The 27,524-nt window shown below is 42.4% G+C and overlaps 2 protein-coding genes and 1 long non-coding RNA gene across 7 annotated transcripts in view; 2 read left to right on the forward strand and 1 right to left on the reverse strand.

Moving 5' to 3' along the window:
* The window catches only part of LOC309698299 (rho guanine nucleotide exchange factor 2-like), a gene marked incomplete at its 3' end in the record, with an annotated part of 37,011 nt that extends 19,253 nt beyond the window's left edge, over positions 1-17,758 (reverse strand). For 2 of the 3 annotated variants that reach the window (XM_082520634.1, XM_082520635.1), the window contains exons 1-11: positions 17,518-17,758; positions 9,071-9,233; positions 7,734-7,801; positions 5,548-5,596; positions 5,207-5,339; positions 3,894-4,003; positions 2,819-2,962; positions 2,363-2,613; positions 2,163-2,288; positions 438-555; positions 1-67 (exon numbers count right to left, since the gene is read on the reverse strand). The exon at positions 1-67 is cut by the window's left edge and continues 10 nt beyond it. In XM_082520634.1, the coding sequence (XP_082376760.1) occupies positions 1-67; positions 438-555; positions 2,163-2,288; positions 2,363-2,613; positions 2,819-2,962; positions 3,894-4,003; positions 5,207-5,339; positions 5,548-5,596; positions 7,734-7,801; positions 9,071-9,233; positions 17,518-17,580 (1,292 nt within the window). In that variant the 5' untranslated portion in view covers positions 17,581-17,758. Of the gene's footprint in view, positions 68-437; positions 559-2,162; positions 2,289-2,362; positions 2,614-2,818; positions 2,963-3,893; positions 4,004-5,206; positions 5,340-5,547; positions 5,597-7,733; positions 7,802-9,070; positions 9,234-17,517 lie in introns of all 3 variants that reach the window. The other variant, XM_082520633.1, reaches the window with a different exon arrangement.
* Positions 6,043-7,718, forward strand: LOC309698300. The gene is made up of 3 exons (XR_014274055.1): positions 6,043-6,274; positions 6,384-6,525; positions 6,619-7,718. It is a non-coding gene; the product is annotated as an uncharacterized lncRNA (long non-coding RNA).
* A 1,463-nt stretch (positions 17,759-19,221) lies between the features above and the next one.
* thap7 (THAP domain containing 7) lies at positions 19,222-26,295 on the forward strand. 3 transcript variants are annotated; one of them, XM_082522340.1, is made up of 5 exons: positions 19,222-19,304; positions 20,334-20,413; positions 21,712-21,849; positions 21,997-22,107; positions 23,319-26,295. In XM_082522340.1, the coding sequence occupies exons 2-5, from the start codon at positions 20,334-20,336 to the stop codon at positions 24,646-24,648; spliced, it is 1,659 nt and encodes a 552-aa protein (XP_082378466.1). In that variant the 5' UTR covers positions 19,222-19,304; the 3' UTR covers positions 24,649-26,295. The 3 variants fall into 3 exon arrangements, with proteins under 3 accessions (XP_082378466.1, XP_082378464.1, XP_082378465.1); XM_082522338.1 differs by having other exon boundaries at positions 19,235-19,317; XM_082522339.1 differs by having other exon boundaries at positions 19,266-19,620.
* The last annotated feature ends 1,229 nt before the right edge of the window (positions 26,296-27,524 follow it).

A 27,524-nucleotide genomic window follows, 5' to 3' on the forward strand; every position in this document is an offset into this window, starting at 1 on the left:
ATTGAACTAAGCAGTTCTCTGATCATCAGCAGAGCCTGGGCCACAGAGGAAGCTTCTTCTTCATCATCTGGATAAAATAGAAACAATCATCTGATTCATCTCTAATTTCAGTAAAACTGTGAAGTTTGAATTTCATCTTCTGACAATTTTTTCAAAAGAAAGAAAGAAATATGAATTTGCATATATGAGTTTTAATTTACTAAATCCAGCTCACAAAAGCTTCATGTACCAAATATATTACCCTGGGTGTTAAAGGGTTAGGTTTACAGTAAATAACAGAAAAATGGAGAAGAGGAAAAAGTTCCCATTGAAGCCTGGTTTTGCTTCGTTGTGTGGAACCATGAATGTTAGTTAAATGTGAAAACCAGCATTTTTTAATTTTCTAGTGACATTGTAGATCTGAGAAAAGAAGGAGGCAGATGACTGGGATGAGTCACCTGTTGTGTTGTCCAGAATGCGCTGAATAAGTGCAGGATACTTGAACATCCGCTGAGTCACCAATAAGATGCACTCTTGAACACCATGGCAACGTAGCAAGGGTCCTCGACTCACCTGCTGCTAAGAGACAGAAAGGAAGCTTTAATTTTTCATCATTATTTAAAAGCGATCAGTTTGAATCATACACTCAGCAGAGCTGAAGTCAAAGGTATGACTTTTCTCCACGAAGTCATGGTTTCAACCAGCTTCCACGAGGGTGGCCTGAGGGCGCGACAATGTCTAGCTAGCCCTGTGCTAACTGTATCAACACTGTATCGACACTGTATCGACACTGTATCGACACTGTATCAACACTGTATCGACACTGTATTAACACTGTATCAACACTGTATCGACACTGTATCGACACTGTATCGACACTGTATCGACACTGTATGTGTGAGTGCATGATTGGCATTTGTCACAGAATAGCAGAATTGGCAGGTCCACCCTGGTATCCTGTGCTGTCCACACATAAGTGCAGGTTCACACTGAACACACGTGACATACGTAAGAGGACCCGGAGAAGTCGTGGGGAACACTCTGCTGCCTGGACAAGTTTAGTGGTGGGCCAGTGATGGTCGGGGTGGCCTGTCTGTGCTTCATCAGTACCTAAGATAAATGCACTGCCTGATAAAATGAACAGAACACTTGGAAAAAACATCAGATATCAATGGGGGGGAAAGAATTCGCACACGGGTATCTACAGGCTGAGCAACGCCATCCTGACCGTCGTTAAGTATCAGTGGGAATTCCTCTGCCCCACTGTACCCTGCACTGGTGCAGTGGTTAACTGGGCTGCTCCTGGTGCACTTTATCTGGCTCAAATGTGCAGGCAGATGTAAAAGTAGATCCCCCAGGTCACCATCTGCCGTCTCATTAGGAGCATGTCCCAACATTGTCAGTCATACAAACTCCTGAGTACCGTTAGTAAAATGGGAGAGCCTGCTGCGCCATTCTTTAAATTCAGCCGTCTGTAGGTTCATAATTTCATTTCATTCCATCAAACAATGAGGCATCCTTTCATTCCTAACTCATTACCATCTGTACCAGTATCAGTATCCAGCATGAATGTTTTCCCCATTAAGATCTGATGTGTTTTCCAAGTGTTCTTTTAATTTTAGGGGGCAGTGAATTTATCTTAGGCACCGATGAAGCATTTCCTCCACTCTTCAATTGAAGCTGCGTTTTCTTTTTCTTGAACGTGTCCTCTTGTTCTGAAACAGCATTTTTGCCCTTTTTTAACCAATTATAGCAGCGACATCTGGTTCCTTATGTCTTTCAGACATGCTCATTCAAACCCTTTAGCTCTCCTCCGACATGATCAACATCTTTAGTCTATGCTTAGTAAAATTAAAATGCCTTTAGTATGAAACATTGTAGGTGCCAAGTAAGCCAGTTATTTACTTATGCTTATTGTTGCTTTATTGTTCATATTTATTATGCTGCTGCGTCGTCAACAGCAGCACCAACAACAACTGGTAACAAGCCCTCGCGGTCACACGAGGCTGCTGATGCTGGAAACAGCTGTGGAGGAGTGCAGCAGGAAGGCCAGCAGTCCCAACAACAATATGAGGAAGAGAGGGAGGAAGGTGAAATAATAATTAGGAAGTATAATTGGAACAAGTCTTGGTAGGTCGGTACGGTCGTTAACATATACATATGTCCATGCATGTGTCTCCTACCCGTATGAAGAACTGGAACTTCTTGTCTTTAGCGAGCAGCTCCTTGTATAATTTGACAGCCTTTAAGTGTCGGCTACAGAACTCAGCATAAGTCTTCTGCATGTCATCTGCAGACTGGCCTGAGAACTGGCAGAAGAACACAAACAAGTCACGTTACTGTGGATATGAGTCAGTAAGGGGAAGTCAGCAGAATCACAAACCTGCTCTACTAGAATATCCCCCAGCTGATGAATGGTGTAATTGTGGTTGGATCCAGGTTGCAGGCTGTTCTTGCGCCGCAGGAGAAGTTGTGCCAGAAACTGGGAATGTATCTTGATGAGCTGGTCCAGGCAGGGAAACATAGCATGCACGGTGCTGGGCTCTAACTGAAGCTCCTCCAGCATGCCCTGTCGAAACACCCTCTCCATGATCTGCAGTGTCTGCATGTGGTGCAGCTCTGTATGGATCAGCTCTAAGAGACACACACACGTATAACAAAGGTGAGATGAGATGCATACGACATTTTTAAATGACAACCATTGCATATTTCTAAACGGTGACATACTGATTTGTTTTCTATGTGTGTCCATATGCAAACACATGTATAACGTTTAGCAATAGACTGAACGTCTGCATATGAGGCAGAAATGATGAAAAATAGATCATGTTTTTGTCACCATAGATGACATCCTGCCTCTTGATAACATTTTTGCGATGTGTCTGTAAGTAACTGCTATCCACAGCCATGCTCCACGAGTCAGCCTTAAAGTCCTGGCCCTCAAGCTCGATCTCCTCCAGGACTGAGGCGTAGTACAGTTCTCCTAAAGAGGAAAAGAAGATCAGTATGAAAGACTGCAGACTCACAGATTATTGTTTATTTTACTATTGTTATATGAGAGATTATTGTAGACTGAAGACAAAAGTTTGAACAGACGACTTGAGCTTTCTCCTGAAGGTTTGAAGATTCAACGACCTCTTCATGAAATGTGTCACGTTTGTGGCACTTTTCTACTCTACCCGAGCACTCAAAGCACTTTATACAACCAGGGTCATTCAGCCATTTATACAAGCACTTATTTTTTTATATGACAGTGCTTCCTGTCTAGCATTCACGCACATTCATACTCTGATGGATGCAACTTGGGGTCAGTATCCTGCCCAAGGATATTCGGCCCATTAAACCACCTGTGGACACCTGCTCCACCTCCTGAGCTGCAGCCACCCCCAACTACTAGTAGTTAAGCAATTATCTATTAAAGTTAAGCACCAAACATGCATTCATGTTGACAAGCTTGCTTAAATTCTGGAAACATGCATTCATTTGTCACAATGTTACAATAAGAAGGTGTGCAGGCGTGGACAGAACGTTCTGTCCACCTTATTAATCCATAAACTATCAGACAGATTATTGGAACTTGTACTCTTTGCAGTCTCCCATTCAGCCCTTACTTTCTATGTGGAAAATAGTCACAAGGAATTTCTTTTTTAAATACCTACATTCTCCAGGTACACCTGTTCAACTGCTCATTTATGCACATATCTAATCAGCAGCATCAGTTCTCTGGGTGGAAATGGACTTCATGAACTGTTCTGGTTTGTTTTCTACTACAGTCCAGTGCATTATGATGTTGCTGGAAGAATGACCAGTCTTTGGCCTGCAGACTTGTGAGTATATAACATACATGTATAATTAACTGACTCTGAACACATGGAGCTGTCTAAGATTTTGTGCTGCTTGGATGTTTGCGATACCGTCATCATTGAGCGACTCCATCGACATCGTTCTGTTTCTGAAGCTGAGGGAGTCTGTCGACTGGGAGAGAATTCTGCGTAGTCCCAGGGGAGCATCATCATTCAGCGACCTGCAGCACACACATGCATGCAGGTATTATTGGTGCCTAACTATTGTGCATGAGATAAATGTAGCGGCAAACAAACTGGAGAACCAAACAGAGCCAAATGTTAAAATAATAAGAGGCACCTTGAACAGTGGTGTTTAATGCATAGAGATTTCACTGGCTGCACACCAACTCATACATTTTGGAGTTGGGAATGTTGGTGTTTTGATTGACAGACATACTGAAACTGACAGTTTCCAACTAAGTTTGTGGGTTAACTGAAAATTTCCTCGTGTATATATATTAGCGTGGAGCCGTATAAATTGCCAGCACAAACTCAACAAATCAGTGTCAATCCCAGACACAGTGGATGAGCTCTTTGGTTTCGGACAAACATGGAGTGGAGGGTTTGTAATAGATTATCTTTTTTGAAGGTTTTCTGCTCTTTTTGGGTGTATGTGTCACAGAAAAAGAGCAACAAGGCTGCACTGTTCGCACGACTTCACGGGGGCCATGTGTGCCTCCTGTAACCCCCACCGGTCTCTGTGTCCAGTTTGCATGTCTTAGTCTGGGTCTCGGGCCTTCATAGTTTTTCCTTCCTACTGTCGCTAAGTGCTTGTTGGGGTTTTCTCAGTATTGTGGGGTCTTGCAACATAAAGTGCCTTGAGGCGGCTGCTGTTGTGATTTTGTATCATATAAATAAACTGAACTGAGCTGAATTCAAATCAGGTGGAGCAGAGTAAATTTTGCAATCTGAGATATTATCACACCGTCCCTGTGAGCATTTACAAAACCTGTATACATCTTTATCATTGCCAGTGACTGTAGCATGAAGATGGATAATCTTCATCATCATCTGTCTGTCAGCCACAGTCTGTTCTGTGCCTCACTCATCAAAAACATTGACATGTTGGGGGAAAGCAAGCATGAATACTCATGGTTGCAGCTCAAAATCATCTTGAATTAGCTTCATGACCTTTCCTGTCCCACCATGTGACAGTGAGTGACCACGGTTAAGGTCACATACTGTGTTTTTAAAAGATCATTTCCTGTCCTGCTTTTTATGCATTCTTGGTGTTCGCTGAACATTCGACAAAGCAAATCCAAACTAGTGGATGTGACTGGTTTCTGTCCTTAATCCAGCAAACCAGCGTGCACTGATGACCTCAGGTAGCTTTAACCAAACAACAGAGCAACACTAATATTCGCTCTGTGTTTATGACCCACCCTACGATGTTGTTGGTGGAGACACTCTTGGACAGGGATAGGTGAGAGCGGCCACGGCGTGATCTGAGCAGAGATTGTCGGAAGCTTTCAGAGGGGTAAATAGCTGAAGTTGGACGTTCTCGCATTCCTTGAGCTGAGAGGAGAAAATAGTTGTATTATAAAGAGAATTGGCTGAAGAAAGGGAAAAATATTCCAACATGTTAGCAAGCTAAAGAGGATTTTAATGATGACGGAGGAACATACTGATAAAGAGATAGATAGGAGGGAGGAAGGAAAGAAGACAGGACGAGAGTGAGGCAGAATATGCAGTTCATTTCTTAGATTTGTTCCATTGTTCTTACTTTTTGCACGCAGTGGAACATTGTTCTTCATCAGGGCCGTCTTCTGTTGCTGAAAGGACAAAAACTACAATTACAGGAGCACAAAAATGAAACAAAGAGAGTTTTTAGGTCAGTTTAGCTACCAGAATAAATTCACCATTCATTATATTTAATGTTGATTGAGAACTCAAGAGCAAACTGTTAGGAATAAATAAAAGGAACTAAAACAACCTTTTATTGACAGTGACATTCAAGGTTATTATTGTTAACGAAAACTAACGAAATAACAAAAACTAGAAGTGAAAAAACATTTTTCACTCTTTTCACCTCTTAACGGAAATAAAAATAAAAACAAGACTTTGCAAAAAACGGAAAACTAACTAAAACTGTAATGAGCGTTCACAAAACTAACTAAAATTAACTGGATTTATAGCGAAAATGTGTTTTCAATAGCGTCGGGTGAAAGTGAAGTGTAGTTTCCAGGTTTTTTCTTGCTGTGTCTCATTGTGCCAGCAGGGGGCAGTACGTTAGTCGAGTCGTCTGTGTCGCTGCTCCGTCCACGCGCAGAATCACGTCAGCAAAAGTCGGGAGAAATCGCCAGAGTCCAATTTCATATTACTCTGAATATGATTGCGTTTTAGATAAAGCAAGTGTCTTGTAGTGGAAAGAGACAAATTATGCGGAACATTTCTAAAGGGAACCTTTGAAAAGCTCACACAAGAAGGCTAACCTAGCTTAGCTTGAGAAGGTAAGGGAGCACGCCCAAGCCTCATCCCCAGAAACAGAAGCTAACCCCGGGCAGCGTGAAGCATCCCGAGACAACTCCACAAAAACCATTAATGCAGTGCTTCCAACAGCGAGCCGATGGCTGCTGGTTGGTCCGTTCGCAGGAACATCACAAGCGAGAGGAAGCGTTGGTGAATATGTTTATTGAGACTGGGATATCTACACAACTTTTTGCCTTCAAAAAGTTTAGCAATTCACCCGGAGCTGCAAGAGGTAATAGTCTCATTGGGGCCAAGATATATATCTTATAGTTGCCTGCTATCAATGGTTGTTCATCTGCCCTCATTTATTTATTTATTCCCATAGGTGGGGATGTGAGTTGTCTGTCTCTGCGTGTTAGCCCTGCGACAGACTGGCGACCTGTCCAGGGTGCAGGGTATGGTAGCTGGAAGAGCAACATACCCAAGGATAAGCAGAAGAGCATGACTGATATGATGAAACTGGGATGTTGTTACACTTCATTGTTGCAAACACGACGAAAACTATAACTGAAACTAAGGGTTTAAAAAAAATAAAAACTAAACTAGCAAACAAAAGGTAAAAACTAATAAAACCTGATACAAAATTGAAAATCTGAAGTCAAAACTAAATAAAAATAAATACTAATGAAAACTGCAAAACTATTAAAACCCTGGTGACATTGTAATCCAATAGGCTGTTCATGAGGGAACGCTGTAACGCTAGGAAATGACTCTGCGCTTGGAACTACAGGAACCACAGAAACACTAACAGTACAAGAACAGAAAGACTATGACACAAACAGGAAACAGCAGGAGACACAGCTGGAACTATTGGGAACTATTCAGAATAGAAATACGTTTAGATCAGTAAGTATCTGGACAGCACAGACACTGAAGTGCAGACTTTCAGTGTTACATGTAAACGTCAGCAGCACTACGTCCACAGTTTGACAAAAACGATTCGTAGTCTTGATGAACTGTTACAGGCTGTGATTCATAATTTCTGATTAACCAAAGACCATCGTTCTAAAAAGTGATCTGATACCTTCAAATACAAAAGGAGTACAAAACTCTTCCATTGCTTGGATTCACTAGTGCAGCGTCTGTTGGTTTGACTATAACATCACTGTTTTACTTGGTAACTGTAGCTCTAAATCTGTGACATGTCTGTGAGATCAGTCAATTAAACAGCATTTAGCTAATCTTAGTCACTGCTTGAAGCTCTTTTGCACAAGAGCTCTCAGCCACACTGACCCATTCACACACACAGCCACTCAGTGATGGATACAACAGGACACTCTGGACACTGCCAGTGCTTAGGAAACAAGAAGAAAATGAGATGACCATGCATCTGAACAAGCTCAGCCTCACCCAGACCAGACGGATGAAGACCACGTGTTCAAACTGATACACAGAGACTCTTTGCAGAAACTGTGATTAGTAGTGATGTCTGTGTCTTACCCTCTGTTTCATTTTGGCACAGTTTGGCAAAGTATCTCGACATCGGTTGTGGATAGTGGCACTGCATGCTGGAGTAAATGAAGACACAAGAGGCAAAGTAAACAGTGAGGAACATAAAACATGCAGTTAAATCAACACATTCATAGACACAGATCTTTCACTATAATCACATCAACAACCAAAATAATCTCTTTAGTCACGATTTTCACTGCCAAAAACCTGCAAGCCAGCAGTTTTCAAACGTAACCTGGGAGGCTCCTCTTCTTCATTTATCCAGAACCTATTCAGTGCTTATTTTACCTACATTTTTAAAACAGCAAGAGGGCAAAGGAACCCACTGGTTAAACCAACAATTGTGATGTAAAACACATCAGTCCTCAGTGGGCAAAACAGTGGCGCTGTGTAAATGTACGGGTATGGACGGGAATGAAAGTAAGAAACAGCTGACAGAAAGTCGTATGCACTGATGACAACTTGTTTGGCTCACAGTTTAGATTAAAACATACTTCACTTAACAACAGTATTTTTCACACATGATAAGCTGTGAGCGATAGTTTATTATGGCATATACTGTGCATGAGGGCACACAGCCTGCAGCCAGCCAGTAGCTCTGATCCAAACACTGATACTTGAGAGTGGACTGAGCTGTCATCGTCACACTGTGATAAAAACAAATAGCAAAAACTCCTATTGTTGTATTTTGACAGGTTATTTAATTTGGTGATTGAAGCTGTTCACTGACTGCTCTTTATTTCTTCAGTCATCCAATCATAATAAAGATTCTCCCATCAGCATTACTGTGACTGCTGATGTAGTCAGGATGCGGTCGGCCGCCCCCCCCCCGAGCTTGGGTGTGCTGGGCGTTTCTTCCTGTTTTAAAGGGAGTTTTCCTCCCCGCTGTTTTCAAAGTGCTTGCTCATAAAAGGACATGTGATTGTCGGGTTTTCTCTGTTGCTTCTCTGTTTCCTGTGACTAAAGTGAAGACTGACTGAAAATAAGAGTGGAACCAGGTCTCTTCATCTTTGACCATAAATAGTTTTTTTTTTAGTTTAATTTAAGAATTAAATATTAATGTAATGGCCTTAAAATACCCCTCCTGTCTCCCTCCTTTTAAAGTCTAATTCAGTTAATAAAAAGGGACCAAATACTAAAAAACCAAGAGAGAGGTGACGCATAACTCAGTGCACATCCTGTGTTTTTAGACATAGAGAGAACTTTGTTCTGAGGTTTGTGTCTCTGGCTTTATCGTCATACTATCGTCATACTACACATCGTCATACTACACTATATAAAGCATAATGATGAGACAGTGGTGGAATAACTAGAGTGTTACTTACTAGGGCAGCAGAGAGCCTCCTTTGCAGTGATGCTCTTGTTGCATGCTGAGCAGAGTGTGGTTCCTGACACTGTCAGAGATGTAAAAAGGTGACCATTGGGCTTGAGCACCACACTCTCCCTTGCAGCTTTCTCTTGCTCCCTCATGCGCTCTCGCTCTTTATTCTGAAAATGAAACAGAATGTAAAAAACGTGTAGTATGAAATACTTATTCACATACATTTACTGAGAGACAGTAGAGCTTATGCACTGAATCTGCTGCTTAACATCTGTGAAATTAGTTCTGCTTATTTACATCATAGCATGAGTCTAAAGACAGATTGGGATGAAAGAGGAGCAATTTAAGCAGAATTATTACTAAACTACATGTTCAGTTAACTTGGCCATAAACAAATGCAATGTTGTAATATCTTCCATAAAGCCAGAACATCTGACTATTCATCACTGATTGATGTAAATAAGAACAGCCCGAGATTTCTCTGCAGCTCTGTAGCCAGGCTGACAAACAGTCAGAGTTCTGTTGAGCCAACCATCCCTTTAACGTTAACTAGTAATGATCACAACCATCACCATGTATGTGATATACTTCCAGTGTTCTGACAAACCATCCTACTTTGGCAAAATGTCCTACCATAACTAGTTTATGCACATTTCTGCTGTCACAGAGTAATTCCAGCACAAATTTAAGTAGGCATGACGGTTTGCCACTTAACTTTGCCCATCAGAGTGTGCTTGTAGCACATAGTTATGAAGCCAGGACGGTTAGCATGAAACCGTACTATCTACAGCGAGAGTTTCCACACGTCATTATGATAGCTGTGCATGCCCCGCCCTCTGCTAACGCTGCAGCAGCCTGTGAGGTCCTGCACACTGTAACCAGCAGACTCCAAACACAGCACCAGGCATACAGCTCATCACCTCTCCCTCCCCTGGTTCATCTCCAGCCTGTGTATAATCAGGGGTACACATAAGTGGTCCGCAGGTGCACATTCGCTGTCAAAATAAAAGACGAGCACCAGATAAGAAGTTGCAACCTGTGTTTGCGTCCATATAAAAGGCAGTGTTTTTGTCCGCTAGAGTGGGATTTTCACGGCACATTCTGCACCACATCTCTGTGCGATCATCATTTGTTTGAAGCCAGCTCACCTCCTGCAACCACTTTTCCGAGAATACGCGCTTCTTTTGTAGTTCGGACTCCTTCTGCTATTCTTTGGAGGTGGAGGAAAACCAAAGTAATTGCTTAAAGGAGCTTCTTGACATCTTTAAGAGTTCTAAACAAATGTCTGTCCTCCTCCAGAAAATCTTATATACGCAAACGCGCGTTGCAACTTCTTTGCGTCGCATCTTTTATTTTGACAGCGAATGCGCACCTGCGGACCACTTATGTGCAGCCCTGTGTATAAACCTCTACTACAGAGAACCAGTTGTGAAACGCACAGTTAAAAAATGGTCGGCAGAGACTGAAGAGGCCCTGAGGGACTGTTTCCGTTCTACTGTGTGGGACGACCTCTGCAGCCCCCTGGAGGATGACCTCAACAGCATCACAGACTGCATTACAGATTACATGAACTTCTGTGTGGACAACACCGTACCCATCATAAAGGTACGGTGTTTTTCTAACAAGCCATGGATAAATCCTGAAATAAAGCCTCTCCTCAGGGAGAAGAAGAGAGTCTTTAGATCTGGAGACAAACAGGAGCTGAGAGCTGTCCAGAAGAAGCTGAAATGGAAGATAAGGCAAGGGAAGGAAAACTACAGCAGGAAGGTGGAAGAGCAGCTGCAACAGGACAACATCAGAGGGGTTTGGAACAGCCTGGAGACAATCTCAGGACAAAAACCAACCCCCCAGGCTGCAGGAGACTTGGGGTGGGTGAATGACCTAAATAAATATTTGAATAGGTTTGATCAACCACCCACCCCTCCCCCAGCATCGTCCCCCCTGCTGCAATCTCCCTCATCTTTAGGGCCTGCCTGTCCTTCATCTCAGGACTTCACACCTCTCAGCTCCCAGTCATCACACACACCCCGGCTTCTGTGGACTCCAACATACCCCCCCCCACGAAATCCTCTCTTTCTATCTCTGCACTTCAAGCGAGGAACGAGCTTCGCATGATCAAGGTGCAGAAGGCTGCAGGTCCAGATGGCGTCAGCTCCAGGTTCCTGAGGTGCTGCGCAGATGAACTGTGTGGCATCCCAGGTTATCAGTTCAACCTGAGCCTGTCACTGGGGAAAGTTCCACGGCTGTGGAAGACCTCCTGTGTGGTACCGGTACCAAAGACCTCCCATCCCAAGGACCTCAGCCGCTACAGGCCGGTAGCCCTGACATCACATCTGATGAAGACCCTCGAGAGGTTGGTTCTGAACCATCTGCGCCCCCTGGTGAGGTCTTCATTGGATCTGCTGAAGTTTGCTTACCAGCCTGGCATCGGAGTGGAGGACGCCATCATCTACCTCCTGCACCGAGCTCTGACTCACCTGGAGAAGCCTGGAAGCACTGTGAGGATCATGTTCTTTGATTTCTCCAGTGCTTTCAACACCATCCAGCCACGACTTCTGAGGGACAAGCTGGAGATATCGGGAGTGGACCACCACATGTCACAGTGGATACTGGACTACCTCACAGGCCGCCCACAGTATGTGAGGGAACAACCTCTACACTGCAGACTTCTCCATCAACTGCCCACGCTGCCACCTACAGAAGTTCTCTGACGACTCTGCCATAGTCGGCCTCATCACAGGTGAGGACGACTCAGAGTACAGACAGTGGACTCTGGACTTTGTGGACTGGTGTCAGCAGAACCACCTGCTGATCAACGCCGGGAAAACCAAGGAGTTGGTGGTGGACTTCTGGAGATGCAGACCCACCACACTGACACCGGTGAACATCCAGGGAGTGGACATTGAGATAGTGGACTCTTATAGGTACCTGGGTGTTCACCTGAATAATAAACTGGACTGGAGCCACAACACTGATGCTCTTTACAGGAAGGGTCAGAGCAGACTCTACCTGCTGAGGCGGCTGAGGTCATTTGGAGTCCAGGGAGCGCTTTTAAAGACCTTCTATGACTCTGTGGTGGCGTCTGTCATTTTTTACAGTGTGGTATGTTGGAGCAGCAGTTTATCAGCAGCTGAGAGGAAGAGGCTGGATAAACTCATCAGGAAGGCCAGCTGTGTTCTGGGATGCACCCTGGACCCAGTGCAGGTGGTGGGAGACAGAAGGACTGTGGCCAAAATAACATCTCTGATGGACAGAGTCTCCCACCCCATGCATGTATGTTGCTGCAGAGCTGCTTCAGTGACAGACTGCTGCATCCTCGATGCATGAAGGAGCGTTTCTGCAGGTCCTTCCTCCCTGCAGCTGTCAGACTGTACAATCAGACCTGCTCCCAACAAACACAGATGTTTACATCTGCGCTGTAACTTGACACTATTTTATCAACAGATTCGCACTACAACCTGAGTTTGCCTCTTATCTGTATTTCATTTTATTTAATTTCAATAACTGTACAGTACTCTGCTTTCGGTAACTATTGTCCTTGTTGTAATTATGTAAAAATTGTGTATGTCTCTGTTCTGTGTCTTGTGTACTGTTTGTTTGTATATGTGTCTCTCTTGCTGCTGTCACACCCAAATTATTCACTTGTGGGAAAATTAAAGGATTATTCTTCTATTCTATGTAACTCTTAAATATTATCTGCAGCTACTCTTAGTACCATTGATGTTAAGTTAGACTCTTTTTCTCCAATTGATCTTTCTGAGTTAACTTCAATAATTACTTCCTCCAAACCATCAACGTGTCTTTTAGACCCCATTCCTACAAAACTGCTCAAAGAAGTCCTGCCATTAATTAATTCTTCGATCTTAAATATGATCAACCTATCTCTAATAATCAGCTATGTACCACAGGCCTTCAAGCTGGCTGTAGTTAAACCTTTACTCAAAAAGCATCTCTAGACCCAGCAGTCTTAGCTAATTATAGACCAATCTCCAACCTTCCTTTATATCAAACATCCTTGAAAGAGTAGTTGTATTTGTATTTACAATTTGTTCATGTCAGTGAAGAGTCCTCCTCCTTTATAGTCCTGACAGGCACTAGAAAGAGAGAATATTTCTCCCATATTGGCTTTGCTTCATTGGCTCCCTGTTAAATCCAAAATCAAATTCAAAATCATTCTTATCACGTACAAGGTCTTGCTTCATTTTGCCCCGTCTTATCTTAATGACCTTATAGTACTATGTTATCCGATTAGAGCACTTCACTCTGCACTCAAAAAAAGAAAATTGGGTGGTTGTTACATTTACAAAAGTATAACTTGTAATTTGAAGAAAATAATTTCATGTTTCTATGGTAAACATGATTAAATCATGTAGGATCTGTATGAAATTCAACTTATTTTGTTCTTGTTGAGATGACATGATACAATCTAGTAAGAGTGGTTAGTTGCTGGACTCATGAAATTCACAAGATCACGGGTTATAAGAGGCAGACAACTGCCCACACCATGTGTATGCTATCACTATTTATTGTGGTTTAACCTGTCAAAGACAAAAACATAAAGAAAATTCTGCATCAAGCCTTGTAATAAGTAAGTAAAGTTTATTTATACAGCACCTTTCACAGACGTGTCACAAAGTGTGTTAAAAGCTAGTTGTTTTAAAAGCATTAAAAGCTTTTTGAAATAAAAATGTCTTTAGCTGCTTTTTGAAGGTCTCCACTGAGTCCAAAGCCCGTAGAAATAAAGGAAGTGCATTCCACAGTCTGGATGCAACAGCCTGGAAAGATCGGTCCCCTCGAGTTTTACAGCGAGTGTGGGGGACCACTAAAAGGTTTTGGTTTGATGACCTCAGGTTACGAGAAGAGGTATGTGTACGAATCACATCAGCAATGGGGGGGGTGGTCCCTGTAATGGTGTAAAAGTTTTAAAATGGGACCTAAATCTGATTGGTAGCCACTGCAGCGACTTTAACACAGGGGTCATACAAGCTCCCTTGTTCAAGCCGGTCAGCAGCCTCACTGCATAGTTGAACAACCTGTAGACGAGCTAGCCCTTTCATGTTTAGACAAGTAAACAGGCTGTTACAGTAGTCCAGTCTTGTAGAGACAGAAGCATGTATCATCATCTCGAGTTCACTTGTTGACACGATGGATCTAAGTTTTGAAATGTTCCTCAAGTGAAAAAAGCAGGTTCTTACTATCTGATTTAAATGTCCCTCCAAAGAAAAAGCTTCATCAAAACCAACACCCAGGTTTCTAAGCTTATGCTTCTGTGAGGAACCTAAATCACCCAGATGCTGTTTAATATCAGGTATTGCACTCCCTGGTGCAGTAATCAAAGTTTCTGCTTTGGCTGGGTTTAGCTGGAAGCAGTTATTGTTCAAACATTGTTTAATGTTGGTTAAACAATCTGGTTAGTTTGCAGTTGGTTCTCACTGGGTAATCTGGTTTCCTCCCACAGTTAAAAGTCATGTAGTTATTCGAGTTAGGTTAATTGGTGATTCTAAACCTGTTGTTTGTCTCTATGTGATAGACTGGTGACCTGTCCAGGGTGGACCCTGCCTCTTACCCTATCACTTCTGGGTTATGCCCCAGCCCCCCTGCAACCCGGATAAAGCTAGTAGGATGGCTACAGTGGAAGTTGTTGTAAAGTGGAGACAAAACCATTTATGTTAGCCAGACTCTAGACTTTGTTGAACATTATTGTTAGATTTGTATTGTTGATTGTCATTTATGCTTAGAAATATTTACTTATATATGCTTAGAGTTTTGTAATTAGTTGTAGATTGGTAGAGGTTTTGATCCTTGATAGTCTGCAAACTTTGTGTGTATTAGACAGCACTTTGGGAGCATGAGAGGTCATACCGTGTCTTATTGTTTTATGGTAGGATTAACGTAGTTGCGTCTGTTCTAGTCTAAGTGCTCTTTGTTTAGATGAACTGCAGGACTTCCTCACCGTGTTATCTAGGATGAACCATCTAGGGGGAGGGGGAGGCTACCCTCTTCCTGACCAAGGATGTTTGACCCTTTGATCAGCAGTCCACACACACACACACACACACACACACAGGCAAGGTACTCTTTGTGTGTATGTAGACGTCATATGTTAATGAACTTATGCATATTCATGTAACCTCAATAAAAGAACAGTGGTACGGGAGAACGGACGAGAGCAACTGGGGTCAAGCGAAGGAACGGTGCCTGTCCGGTTCTCTCCCGTGCACGAGAAACATGAAGAAGCTTGCCTACTTGTGTCTTGCTTTGCAGTGTAATTATATTGCCTTTAACGTTCCAGCGGATGGGTTCAAGCTACAAACCTATCAATTATGTAATATGAAGACAACATGTAGTATTCAAGTGACCAAGTAGTATTGAGGTAAAAGTTATTGAATACTGTTGGAATAAAGTGACAAAATTGTGAAGGATTAAAATATTCCAAGAGCTCAACTTACTTCATTTAAACATGTTTCAATCACGTTTCATCAACACAAAATGCACAGGTTTATTGAATGTGAATAAGTTGTGTTGATTTAACTAAGTTGTTTAAGTTTATGCCAAAGCAAATGTGTGCAACCAATGTCCACTATTGATTTAACACGTTCTTTATTTCAGTGTGAGACTGCGCTTACTTGGGGTTTCTAAGGTAAAAGTAGAGTTGGAGGCAGAGTCTTCAGTTTTCAGACCCCTCTTCTGTGGAACCAGCTTCCAGTTTGGATTCAGGAGACAGACACTATCTAAAGCATATAGTTAGGGCTGGACCAGGTGACCCTGGATCCTGTCACCAAAGCACACGGGGGGGTCATATAACTATTGGGGTTTTCTCTGTATTCTTTGCATTACTGTAGAGGCTTTACTAGGGGTGGGGGAAAAATCGATACTGTGTAGTATCGTGATATTTTGTTTGCTAATAATGTATCGATACAGGGACGGCAGAAATCGATGTTTTGTTACAAAAAAGTTTTTGTGGACTGGAACTCTGACTTCAGAGCATGTTGATCCTTTTTCTGAGCAAGAATCCTGACATTCCTTCACTGTCCAAATGTGTTTAACTTTAATTTATGTTTTATTTTAATTAAGTTTAAAACTTTTTTATTTAATGTAAAATTATATTTTGTTTTAATTTACTTTCAAATTCTTCAGTTGCTGAATGGGCTGCATAGTTATCATAAATTGCATAGTTCAGAATAGCTATAATCGTACCAGATGGTTGCATTCAGTTAAGTTGGACTAGACTGTAATACAAACCGTTCAGTTTGTCAACAATAAAACTGAAATGAGAGAAAGACTGAGTGCGAGACTTTGATATTAGATAAAATGAATATTGATAAAGTTTACCTTTATGTACAGAATCTGAATATCGCAAAATATTTTTTAAAAATTGCAATAATGTCGTATCGTGCGTTAAGTATCGTGATAATATCGTATCGTGGGATATATGGTGATTCCCACCTCTAGTCTTTACCTTACAATATAATGCACTTTGAGGCAGTTGTTGTGATTTGACACTGTATAAATAAAACTGAACTGAATTGCTTTAATTCAGCTGCACTGGAAAGCTTTCAATCATTAGAGGCCATTTTAAGGTCATGCTAATGTTAATGTTGGCAATAAAAACCAAGGCAGGGGGATTTTAAGCACAGTTTTAAAGATAAAACACTTTTTATGAAAGTCTGATTGATTGAAAGTTTGACCTTCTTGACCCTGATGACGATTTCAGAGGTCCAGTAAAATCATATTAGACTTCCCTATAGCACTTTTTGGGAATGCTGAAAATACACAGCACACTTAATGAATCATAGTTTCGAAGAAACATCACAGAAAGACTGAGCAGTGTGAAACAACCTGTAATTGGAACAATTTCTTCAGCTCCTCATCTCGAAAATGGGAACCACCACCCCAGTCTGCCTCATCGCAAGCATGGAGGTTGGAGACAAGACATTGTGCCCAACAAAGAAAATGTCTTTGTTGCGCCAAGAAAGCTCAACAGAAACTGGTAACAGCACACAGTCACAGCCATTTCTATGGCAACAGTTGCTATAGTCGAATATAGTCCTAGGAGCTCGCACACAGTGTACAAGCAAACATACTCACAACCACCTACATGCTGCATGTAGACTTAGCTGCAGCCCATGCAGCTACATAAGGCCCAGTGATCTGCCAGCCCTGTGCTCATGTCTTTCAAGAGCTGGCTCTCTGTCACAACACGGAAATGACCAAATTTATGGTTCAGAGTGCAAAAGCGGGTGAAGGAGTGAGGAAGTGAGTGGGGGTGGAGACAAAACCATGAACTGCTACGGTCTATGACCTACAATACTGTATTAATGAACACACATTCTAACAATCACAAGATTTTGTAAATGTGCTTTCTTGCCTGTCGTCAAAATATGTCCAACACTTGCCACCGATGCTGTAGTCTTTATTATTAATGCAGAACTCGAGAACATGCCAACTTACCCGCAGGTTGATCTCCCGCATCCTCTCCTGACGCAGTTTTGACAGATTGGTAACTCTGGACATAACGCACTTTCTCAAGACCGACTGAAAAAGCAGTGAGCAAGTCGAAATAAAATATTCAGTTTGAAAGTTTGTATAGTTTTCTGTAAATCATTCAATTCTCCATCAAAGAGAAAAAGGAATAGTCTGTCCTCACTAGCCAACTGCAGTGTGTTTCTGCTTTTAGTGAAGTGACTGTTCCTGTGAGAAATCTGACTTCTGAATCATCACCGCCCCCTCACACTCACACACATACGCATCCACACACACACGTACACAGTGTTCGTCCGTCTGTGAAATTTTAGTATAGACTACATTTGCTGTTTGCTGAGCAGCAAAATGAAACCATTTTAAAAACTTGAAATTTTACAATAGCTACCAAGACGATGAAAATATGTAAAACTATTAACTATTAAATTTATAAATGTGTTTGGCCTGTAAATAAAAACATTATGGGAGTCAAACAAGCAGGTTCACACATGAACCTGTTTGTTTGAACAACGACCAGTGACTGTGTGATCCACTCACCTGTGGCCCTTACAGATGATCACACAGTCTCTGATACTGAGGGTAACAAAGATGGATTACTGGTGTTGTACACGCATCATGACATGTTTGGGAGTTTTTTGTTTGTTTTTTAACAAAAAAGGATTTTTTTGTTCGCACAATTAAATGCCCAGACAAGGATGTAGGTGTTTCCTGTAGGACAGTTATAAAACGCACTGCATTTACATCTCCAACATATTCACATCGCTACCCACGCCTGAGTTAGGTGCAGCGTGTCCATATGGTGCTCGGCAGTGTATGCATTTACACAAGGTGCATTTTAGTCCATCGGGTATGCAGTGATGGTACCGTGTGCTGGCTGGTAGGTTTCACACTTCAAACATGGACATATATGTATGTGAGCACATCCCATATTAACATATGGCGCAACATGTAATAATGGAAAAAAATAAATAACAACAGTTATTTATCCAAGTATTGACTGCACTGTTAGTATGCTTTTCCCTATTCCTTCAGTGGACTTATTTTACTATGTTACTATGACCACTGACCATAGTAGCACAGTGCAGGTCTGCTGAACCTTTGGCACTCAGACAACTTGTTTTTTGTTTGTTTGTTTGAAACTGAAGTTATTTTTGTTAGGAAATAATCTGTGACGCGATGACTCTGTGGACAGCGAGGCAGCTGGCAGGCTGTCAACCATCCACCTTCACTGAAATACGTATCACAGCTGACGTTACAGTAGCACTTATAGTAGTAATAATTATTCTGTTCTATTCTTTTCTATTCATATAGCGCCAAATCATGATAGCAGTCGCCTCATGGCTCTTTATATTGTAAAGAATGACAAGATATTTCATTATTTGCAACACAATATAAATATATTGTTTAAATTTAAAATGAACACTAAGAGTAATAGGAAAGCACCCAGTGTAAAAATTGAGGAAATTATAATTCAGAGTGACTATATGAAGAATTTATGTATCAGAGTTTATGTCTCCCTCATCTCTGATAAGTATGAGAGAGAGAGGTGGCTTTATATGAGGACAGCAGTTCAAATTTTACTCTGGGGGGGCAGAACCACAGAAAGGACGCGTTCCTGCTTACACTCCAGTCCAGTAGGTGGCAGTAATGCGACCACTATCAGGTATACGGCGGTAAAAGTGGCAGAGCAGGGCAGGAGGAAGAAGAAGGAAGCGGAAGATGAAGAAAGAAGAAAAAAATTCAGCCATCATTCTGAGGTCAACAGCCGGGGTTGATATTTTTGTTATTATTAATGTTATTATTTAAATAATATACACTTCCATGAACTGAAATGCGTTACAACCGAAAGTAAGACCTTCCGTAATGGCGGCTTCGCGTTTTAGGCCCTTCGCCTGCTCGTTACAGAAACAGCAGAAAACCCTGTTAAGTTAAATGTCCAGTGTAACGTACTGTGTGACGCGCCTCCAGGCGGCTCGGTCATGTGTACCTGAACCTGCACCGTCAGGTGATCGAGGACCAGCTAGTCCCGTTTACTCGATTGTTTGAAGCTACATGGGGACTTGGGTTAATCAGGTATGATTCAGACATCCGAGATGGTCACAGATAAGCGGCAAACGTATCGATACTACACACCGCGATCAGCAACTCCGTGATTGGACGAATGAGGAGGGGGCGGTGCACGAAGTTTGGAACAACTGTGGGGTGGATGGAAACAAAAACATTTCTATCCTTTTCGATATCGATCGTATTCTTAATGCTAATGTTGGCAACACGCCAACACAGGCATGACCCCCCCGCCTGTGTTAGGTGTAGCGTGTCCATATGATGATGCCCCCCCCCTTTAAAAATTTGACTCAAATTTAGAGAAACGTTTAAATGAAAAACTGCAAGCTTTCGATTCAGGAGAATGAGTATTAATCTATTTGTTAGCCTGAAGCAGCTTTTCAATGGAAAACAGGACTTTAGTCAGACGAATGCTTAATGTTGTTGGACACTAAGGAGCTGGGGAGGAAAAAATAAAAACACAAAAATTCAAACATCCGTCTTTAATTTCTTTTTTCTTTTTTTTCACTTGCTGTCAGTTGATACGATACAGAGTAAATGTTTTCTACCATTTTAAAGCTGGTAGGCAGAGAAAGGAATTGACACTGACGGTCAATAAGACTAAAAAAGCAAAATAAAATCTCCATCTCGAAGCAGTAAAATGTGTTTTCTGCTAAACCACACCCCCTTCCATGATAAACTCTCCATTTTTCTACTTTTTCTACTCTTTGTTTTACTTTCAGATGCCAAGACATTGTTCAGCAGGGGGTTGCAAATCCAGGGACAACCATGAGACTCGAAATGCTGGCGTCACCTTTCACAAGTGAGCACTTTACACATTATGTTTGGGTCAGAGTGTAGTAACCAGCTATTGTTTTTATTCACATTCTCTCACACATTTAGACACATGAATGAAACAGAGGAACTCAAAAGCTCACAAATCATCTGCACATCTATATTTCTCCTGTTCTCATATTCACTCAGTAATACACAAGGCTGACGTTCAGGTCAAAATACAGTTAATATTAAGCTCTGTAAAACTGGAACCAGAAGACATGAGTTTAGCTGTAGTACTTTGTGGGTTTTATAACACGATTAGAATAATTTATTTGAGCAATATGTGGAAAGTTAGAGAAGTTAATCATAATAATACCCAACCTCCTTATAACTAGAAAAATCAACGGTTGATTTAATTTTTCACATTTGGAAAGAGGCTGCAAGTAGTTGAGCCACATGTACAACACCCTCAAACGCTGAATCGCGAGGCGAGTACGCGGGTTGCCTGGTGGGAGGGAACCTGTCTGAATGTGTCTAATCTATGAGGTGCTGACTGAAATATAAATCTAAGTAGTTAATGTGAACCTGTGTGTATACAGACAAAACAAACACAACAGGCAGCAACAAAGTTAATTCCCATGTTATCACAAACAGATTGCATGTACAGCAGGTACAATAAGTGTGGAAAACATAACCAAATTTATTTGTAAAGGTGCTATTGACGTGAAATTCACACCAGATGTTGGTAACAACCCATCCAATCCACACATGCAAAGAAATCAAACCATAGATGTCCATAAATTAGGTCATGTGTAATAATGAGAAATGACTCAGGAAAAAGTAACGCATGAAGAAGAAAGAGAGGTGCGAATAGCATGGACAGTCCCCAAGGGGCAGTTACCGTCCAACAGAGCAGCATGACTTTGAAGAGAAGGACAGGGCATCAACAGGCAGTAAGAGTGAGATAATAAATACACAGAATAAACATTATATACACACTTTTAAAATTACACAGTATTTCAGTACTTGTTGTACCTGCTGTGACTGCCACTTTGACCCCATTCAGACCTTCAGCAGACAGGCTCCATCACGTTGCTGTTGAGTTTTGATGCACCAGTATCTCTCTGCGAGTGGTCACACACCTGGTCGCCATCGTCAAAGCAACGCTTTCAACAGGAAGTTCATGGCACGTGGTCGCAGTGAATTTGTGTTATTCACATTCAAATGGAGATGTACTGATGATGTTGTGACGTTATGTTCTTTGAAATATTATAATATATCTTTATTGAACTTGACCTGAAATGGAAGCTTAATGTAACACAGACTGATGTTGTGGCTGACTAGGTTACCCAAAGGAGCGGCTCGGAGAAACCTTTGGATCAGTAACTGTCACCGCGCAGACTCCTGGGATCCTCAGACGGACTTTGTCTATTTTTGTTCAAAGCACTTCCCACCCGAGAGTTTTGAGCTGAGTGGAAGCAGGTGTGTATCGACCAGCTGGACTTTCACAGGTTACAGATACCACTTCAGCTAAAACCAGAATTTTCTGTTATTAACTGCTGGTGTAGTTTTCAGTTATGGCAGTGTTGCGATAGCAGCCTAAGTATTGTTTTTGACCCTTTCACACAGTGGAATCAGACGACTAAAGGAAGATGCAGTTCCTACTTTATTTGATTTCCCTCCAGCAGCCAAACACAAAAGAGCAGGAAGGCAGCAGAAAGAAGACAACATCCCTGCCAGGTAATCAAACCTCACACAGGCTGATAGTTTGTCATCATCTGTGAGCAGATTCTGAGCTCCTGAAGTGATTCATTATTTTATAGTTATTTAAACATAGTCTTTGCTTCAGTTCCCACTCTGTGAGGATGCTCTGTGAAAGAACAGGCCAACTCTAACGTTCGCTTGTATTCTTCTGATTCTGTTACGGGAGCATCAGGTATGCCTGCAAGTCAAAGTGCAATGATTTTTGGTGTAATTTAGCATAAGAATTAGTACGTGATAAGTTACAATAAACTAAGAAATTGTTACTTTAGTTACCAAGTATCAGGAAAACATGAGAATTCCAGCAGCTCTCTGATTCTTGGTTCGAGCACCGAGTACGTGCTGGGGTCAGCTCTACATGCAAAAGATCTGAGACCAGCTGGCTGATCTAGGACCAGCTCTTTGAGGTGATGAGATGAGGGATTTACTTTAATTAAGGTTGAAGTAATCATCTGAGATGACTATAAGTGATCCCTGAATAGGGTAAATATATCCATACTGAAAAACCATAATGAGCAGGTGTTGATGAATGAGTGCCTAAAGTTTTGAACCCCAGTGGAAGGAGGCCACACCCAGCTGCCCAGCTGGGTGTGGCCTACAGTTAGCATGACATCTGTCAGCATAGCAGTCAGGGTAAAAACAGGGAAGAAATCAACCATGTTAGCATCCTGTGACAACTGTGATGCTGCATAAAGGTTTGCCACGATGATTAAAATGAACAGAGAAAAATTTATCATAAAAATAGAAATGATATAGTGAATAGAAAATAGGAAAAAATAAATGTTTAAGAAAAGATAGATGTGAAATAGTGAATGAATCTGAAGCACTCAGTGGTGACAGATGTGAGATGTTAAACCTTCACAGCCTGCAGTGCTGTGAAGGTTTTGAGCCGTCACTCATTTCTTCATGTGTTTCTAGAAAAACAGGAAAGGCTGCAAACATTTAAAGATGTGCAAACACACATTAACATTAGTGTTTAAAGATAACTTTTGTTTCATTCTCTGTCAAGATGGTTCCACACTGTATCGGTTATGTTGAGGTCCACAGTGTTCAGTTTATGCTTTTACTGCATTTGCAGTTTGAATAGAAATAAAAAAGAATACAGTCATACATAATCTGCTAGACGGCTGTAGTGTTAGTGGCTATTTGATTGTCCAGGAAAAACTAATTTGTCACAGTTTCTTCTGCAGGAAGAGTTCCCACTCAGGAGCACAGGATGGCACACATCAGGAGATCAACCAGCGTCACACTGCAGAAGAACCCACAGTTGAAAAGTCAGTGAGCTCCACTGAGGAGACTACTCAAGACATGCCTGGATTTTCTCAAGAAACATCAGGGTTGGAGCAGCTGTCGCAGCAAGAACTCGGTCCTCCACCTCCAGAGTCTCGACCCGTTTCCCCGTCACGTTACATGAGACGTCTGCCCCCCCCTCCAGGCTTCTACTTGTCAAAGGAGCACAGCTACGCTCAGCTCTGTCCCCTGTTGTGGAGGAGACGTTATGACCAAGTTGTAGACTGCTTGGAAAAAGCCCTACGACAACTGCATGCAGCCAGGCGGAGGGAAAGCCGTCTGCGGAGCACCGTGCTGGGGCTCCGTGATAAGCGACTAAAGCACATTCTGCTTCTGTCACAGAATGGTTGCAAAAACAGGGGAAGCTGCATAGAGGGGGGAGAAGAAAGACAGCACAAAGGAGATCCTGACCTAGAGGAGAATGAGGCTAAATCCAAAGATATGAAGTTGATTGAGGACAAATGTGCTGATCAAATGGAGACAGGATGTAATTTTCTACCAGAGTCCAGTAGCTGGTCTGAGACGGACAAGGGAAACTGTTTGTACTGTGGAAAAGGGCAGGGGCAGAGTGGTGGGCATTTGGAGCACGAGGACTCACCGAACACCCAGAGAAATGTTGCAACAAGCTCCTGTGACACAGCTGAAAATGTGGATCACGTTCAGATAGATAGGCAGCAAGAAACAACCTGGAAAGACGTAGAAACCAGTGATACCAGTGTAACAAGTTCCCAAGTTTTGTTGCAAAATCCAGGTGTTCAGCATATAGTCTCAGCTGGAGTGTGCTTTCTTAAAACTGACGAGCAGAGTTTGCATTATCTAGGCTCTCAGCAGAAGCTGCTGCTCTCTGACAAACGCCACGGAGAGTCTGACGTGACCAGTCAGGATCACCACCGCGACCTGCAGCACCAGCTGCTATGGTTACAGGACAGCGCAGACGGGCGGGTGATCTTGTTGACTGTCCCGACTGACGACGAGCCGCAACGTTTTGTCACGATGGAGAACGTGGCCGGCGAAGAAAAAAACACTCTTTTGTCAGAACTGGATCTAAAAGGTGTGGAATACTTAACAGAGAGCAGCGGAGGCATGTCCAGAGTTGAGTCGTCACCGGATCAACACAGCGAGCAGAATTCAAATGGTGCGTTAGTGGAAATACGGGACGATGTCAGGATGAAACTTAAAGAGCACCTGGAGGGTTTCCACCTTCAACTGAGCACCGAGTTTACAAACTGACAAGGATTATATATATTAGGGCTGCTCGATTATGGCAAAAATGATAATCACGATTATTTTCACTGAAATTGAGATCACGATTATTTGACGATATTTATTTAACCCTTTAAGACCTACTATAGAACCAAGTCCACCAGAGCTTATATTATTTTTTTTACATGCTGTAGTGCCATTTGTGGGAGCATTTCAAGTTGCTATACATCAATACAACTGTTATAGCCCATATTTTAATAATATGTATGCATTAAGTCCATAGTAATTACATAAATTGCAAAAAAGTGCAATAAACTACAAAAAAAATTGAAAATTGCTTTTGTTTTGTTTACATATATTTCTACTTGGAGAAATTTAAGAGGTTTATCCCTCAAAACTTTAAATACAATAAAGTTGCAAAAAATAGTTTACAACAACAGGAAATTTATTTTGAGTGTCTTCATAGTTTTATTTTGGAGATACAGCAATTTTTATATACTGCAGGAAAAACAAAAAACAATCCTATGATGCAAATTTGCAAAGAAAACAGCAGGTGCATCATTTCACTGTGGGAAGTGTTACGAACAGCTGATAGGAACGGCAAAGCGTGTTTCTGGAATATTATGTTTCTGTTCCTGCAAGCGCTTTTTATGCAATTTTTGCAAAGCTATATGTGGAAGGAAACCGTGACCGAGGACAAGCTGATGGCATCAGATGTAAGTACAACTCCTCCGGTTTCATATGCAAAACAAATTATTGCGCTAGCTTACACGGTTCAGGTTCTACAGGGATTTAACAATAGTTACGCAACACGGAGCGTGCTGCTCTGACCGGCTTTAAAGGGTTAACAATGACTTTAAAAAAATAATATAACATAGTGTGCAACACCACTGAAGTTTTTTTTTTTAACTCTCTTTTCAACCAACAGCAGTCACTCTCCTCTCCAAATAACTTCTGCTTAGCTTTCCGAGCTTCCCCCAGGTCCTCTTAATCAGCGGTCTCCAACCTTTTTTGCGCCACGGACGGTTTATGCCCGACAATATTTTCACGGACCGGCCTTTAAGGTGTCGCGGATAAATGAGGGAGGGGCTAATAATCGGCTCAGTCATTTTTAATGATCGTTGAAAGCCCAGATCGTAATCGTGATTAAAATTCGATTAATTGAGCAGCCCTAATATATATCTGTATAATTTTAATGTGACTGCACATTTCAATCTGGCAGCAGGTTAAAAATGCTCACCCATCTGTGCTATCAGCCAAAGCATTGAAAACACAGCTTAAATCCAAGTTCCTGGCATTATGCTCACCCTGCTCTCGTCTCTACTTCCTCTTCTAAGCTCTACTCTTTTGCTTTGCTTAGCTGAGGTCCAAAGGTTTGCAAATATTTTGCACAAATGACAGGAAACAAGGTCAGGAAGTGCAAGCAGTACATTTCCCAGCTCCCACTCACCATTAAAACTTTTCAGAGATGGTAACTACTTTAATCGGTGTGACTGTACATTTAGAGCTAAAAGTTCATAGTTCATGCTGCTGGCGTTTCTTTAAAAGACTTAAACATACAGCGGAGCTCTTTTAAGAATACAAGCATCCAGTGTATGGTAGAGAAGGGAATCTCCTTCCTTCAGGGCTGCCCCGCCTGACATTACACCTGTATTAAATGCTGGCTCTCTTCCACTGTACGTTTGGTCTCATGTCCCTCTATCTCTTCTCTCTCCCTTTGTGCCCGATGAGTCACACCACAGCCTGGTTCTGCCCGAGGTTTCTTCCTCTTACAAGGGAGTTTTTCCTTCTGTGTTATCGGTGCATGTGTGAGTTCAGGGTGGTTATGGCTTTAGGGAAGAAACTGTTTTTGAGTCTGTGGGTTTTCTGAGCTGTCCTTGATGATGTTTGCTGCTCTGCTGAGGCAGCAGGAGGAATAAATGTCCATCAGGGAGGGGAGAGGGCAGCCGATGATCTTTTGTGCTGTCTTGACCACACTCTGAAGCCTCGCTCTATCCGCCTTAGTGCAGCTGCTGTACCATACCGTGATGCAGTATGTCAGCAGGCTCTCAATGGACGAGCAGTAGAAGGTCAGCAGCAGGTTGGAGTTCAGCTTGTACTTCCTGAGGACTCTCAGGAAGTGCAGCCGCTGTTGGGCCTTCTTGACAACCACTGAGATGTTGTCTGTCCAGGAGATGTCAGCAGAGATGAGGACACCAAGGAACCGGAAGCTGTGGACCCTCTCCACACACTCCCTGTTGATGTAAAGGGGGGCCAAGTCAGTGCCTCCTGAAGTCGACAATGAGCTCTTTGGTTTTCTTAGTGTTCAGTGCCAGGTTGTTTTCTGAACACCAGGCTGCCAGCTTCAGGACTTCCTCTCTGTACTCTGCCTCATCTCCCTTTGAGATGAGTCCAACTACTGTGGTGTCATCAGCAAACTTGATGGTGAGTGTTGTTGTGGGTTGAGCTGCAGTCGTGGGTGTAGAGAGAATACAGGAGGGGGCTCAGCACACAGCCCTGTGGGGAGCCGGTGCTCAGTGTGCGAGTGGAGGAGAGATGAGGGCCGAGGCTTACAGTCTGGGGCCGGTATGTGAGGAAATCCTTTATCCAGGCACATGTGAGAGAAGGGAGGCCAAGAGTGACCAGTTTGGTGATGAGGATGTCCGGGGTGATTGTATTAAAGGCGGAGCTGAAGTCCACGAAGAGCATTCGGACGTAGCTCTGCTGCTGCTCTAGGTGACTCAGCACAGCGTGGACGGCTGTGGAATAATAATAATATAACTAATAACATGAACTTTGGAAAAAGCTTCACAAAGTACTCCAGTACTGCACAGGGTGAGAGATATACATGTTTCAGTGCAAGGGAGCCTGCCAGCTGCCAACATCAGGTAACATATCCCCCGGGGTCCTGAAAGTAGGAGGAG

The sequence above is a fragment of the Aulonocara stuartgranti genome (genome assembly GCF_965226115.1).
Source record: "Aulonocara stuartgranti genome assembly, chromosome: 22".
Lineage (NCBI taxonomy): Eukaryota > Metazoa > Chordata > Actinopteri > Cichliformes > Cichlidae > Aulonocara > Aulonocara stuartgranti.